Below are 2,562 nucleotides of genomic sequence, written 5' to 3' on the forward strand. Positions count from 1 at the left end.
TGCCTCCCTTAGCCACCGGCGCTGAGGACTCCGCGCCTCTGGAGGGAGCGGCTAGTGGGCCCGCATCTTGTCAGTGGGGTTCCGAGGCCGGGCTGCCGCGGCCACTTCCTTCTGGTGCCTGGGCCGCCCGGAGGGGCCGGGGCGCGGCGGGCTGACTGGTCCCGGGGAGCTGAGACCGCTGGACACGAAGAAGGAGGTGCACGTCTGGCGGTCGCCTGGAGCCGGGAGGAGGCTGAGGGGACCATGTCTGGGAGGAACTTCAACCTCTCCACCACCGAGCGCGTCATCAAAGGTGCCGGGCGGGCTAGGCCCTCCTCGTCCACCCGCGGGAAACGGCCCTCGGCCGGGCGGCGGAGGGAGACGGAGGGGTATAGTCGAGGAGGGGAGGGGGCGGCGGCGACCCAGGCAGCTTCCGTCCGGCTGGACGAGGACCCGGAGGGGGTATGGGACGGGGGAGGGGGATCCCCTCCCCGCGGGGTCCCCGGGCATTTTCTGTTGCGCCTTGACCCGTAGCTTAGATGGAGATAGCTAATTTATCTCCGGTCGTGTCGGACTTGCAGGTGGAGTGGGGATGCCTTCTCCCACCACCTCAAAGGGCCAGGACCCCCATCTTTTTAAAAAGAAACGATTCCTCTTTTCTCGTCTTTCATGTGGTGAAGCCATGTAGGGTGGTGTCGGCAGGGACTTGAGTAGATTCTTCCAAGTCCGGTCTTTCTGCCGCTCCCCTTCTTTAAGGATCTGATTATCTCGCCCCTCCCCCACCTCTTTAAAGGACGTTTACGCGTACCTTTTGGCCCACTTTCTGCAGATCATCACAAGTCACTGTTGTTATTAAAAGAAACAATGTGGTGAAATAAATACAAATAAATCCATTTTGTGATGTGTGAAAGCGATTTACAGATCTCTTGACGTGATGTTGGTGTTTTATTTTTTGGCCACAGAGACTTGGAGAAGGATGTTCTCTGATTCAGAGGTCTAACCAAAACTAAACTGTTCCTTACTAATACTTGTGGGATTTTACATCGTTGTTTCTATTCTTAAACTAGGAATACTGGTTTAAACATTACTACTGATTTATGCACCTTTGTATAGTCTTGACACTTAGCTACAACTCTTCTCTCCTGAGTTTTAATAATCGGTTTGAAAGCACGATTTTATAAGAAGGGCGGATACCTCGGCAAGCCGTGTTAGTGGCTTCACGATAAAGGGGTTAGCTGTACGAGGGGGAAAACTATTAAAATACTTTTATTTTTCATTTTGGTAATTAGAAGGAGAAAGGGAAGTAAGATTGGTGATAAGAATGCATATGTTTTTTTTTAAGGGGAAAAGTCTATTGAATATTCAGTGAAGGGAGAGAATTTTAATGTTTAACTTATATTTTCACCCCTAAAACATGAATCATTGTAAATGTTGATTTTTCTACACTACATAATTTTAGTGTGTAACTTAATTTTTTACCATCTAAAAAGCCAAGATCATAAGTGATGATCAAAAACCCCAGGTACCTACGCTAATATTGTTTAGTAAAGGTAGTGGGGTTTTTGAGATTGATCAGCGTTTGTCTGATATTATTAAGGCTCTAAATGAATTGTTCATATAACTGACATTTAGCCCTTTAACTGTTAGATATTTTGACCATTTTAATGTCATTTTTTGGTAGTATATACCCCATAAAAAGTATAAACCTTCTCTTAATGTAAAGAATATATGAAACATAACCTTTTTTGATAAATCAAGGTCAGTTGTGTACATTAATTTCTGTCCTGGCTGTGATCATGGCTGGTGCATTCTGCTGTATAAGGGTGTTGGCAGTTTCTCCTTGTACCAAAATGACTCCTTACTGCTATACCACTTAATGCTTTGTCTGTTTTTAGTTTATCTTCTCCAGTACTGTTGTCTGTCTGTCAAAATATGCCCTTCTCATCTGCTGTTTCTAAGCTGAAGAAGGCAGGGAAACCAGATAAACCAGAATTGTGTGTCAAGTCAGAGTAAATAGGATCTGAGTGAAGCTTAGTGGCAGTCCTCAAACCTTCGGGAATATCAAGTTCTGATCGCCATTGTGGCATGTAATTTCCATGATAAGACACAAAAGTGATTTTAAAATAACCCTCTCAAGACCCTTAAATATAGAAGCAAAGGAAAATAAAACATAGTTAAAAGGCAGGTGCTGTGTTATTGGTAGGCATGCTTATAGTTAAGAAAACACCCTCCTAGTCTGTAATATTTAAGTTTGTTTTTTTGGCAAACTTCTAAATTAATGCATGTTGTATACTTTTAAGATTACGCTTCGGGGCGCCTGGGTGGCTTAGTCGGTTAAGCGTCCGACTTTCGCTTAGGTCATGATCTCGCGGTTTGTGGGTTCGAGCCCCGCNTAATAGTTTCAAGCCCTTAGAAATGTGTGGATTTATCATGTATATAAAAACTTTAGTGTGGGGCACCTGGGTGGCTCAGTCATTAAGCAGTTGACTCTTGTGAGGCAGTAAGATCGGGACCCTTGTCGCGTTCTGAGCTGAGCATGGAGCCTGCTTGGGATTCTCTGTCTCCTTCTCTCTTTGACACCTC

The 2,562-nt window shown here is 45.5% G+C and overlaps 1 protein-coding gene across 2 annotated transcripts in view; it reads left to right on the forward strand.

Moving 5' to 3' along the window:
• The first annotated feature begins 6 nt into the window (after positions 1 to 6).
• The window catches only part of PPP3CC (protein phosphatase 3 catalytic subunit gamma), a 102,591-nt gene continuing 100,035 nt past the window's right edge, over positions 7 to 2,562 (forward strand). For both annotated transcript variants that reach the window (XM_077766608.1, XM_077766609.1), the window contains exon 1: positions 7 to 292. In XM_077766608.1, coding sequence (XP_077622734.1) covers positions 244 to 292 — 49 coding nt within the window. In that variant the 5' untranslated portion in view covers positions 7 to 243. The remainder of the gene's footprint in view (positions 293 to 2,562) is intronic.

The sequence above is a fragment of the Crocuta crocuta genome, unplaced genomic scaffold, assembly GCF_008692635.1.
Source record: "Crocuta crocuta isolate KB4526 unplaced genomic scaffold, BGI_CrCroc_1.0 scaffold225, whole genome shotgun sequence".
In the NCBI taxonomy this organism is placed as follows: Eukaryota; Metazoa; Chordata; class Mammalia; order Carnivora; family Hyaenidae; genus Crocuta; species Crocuta crocuta.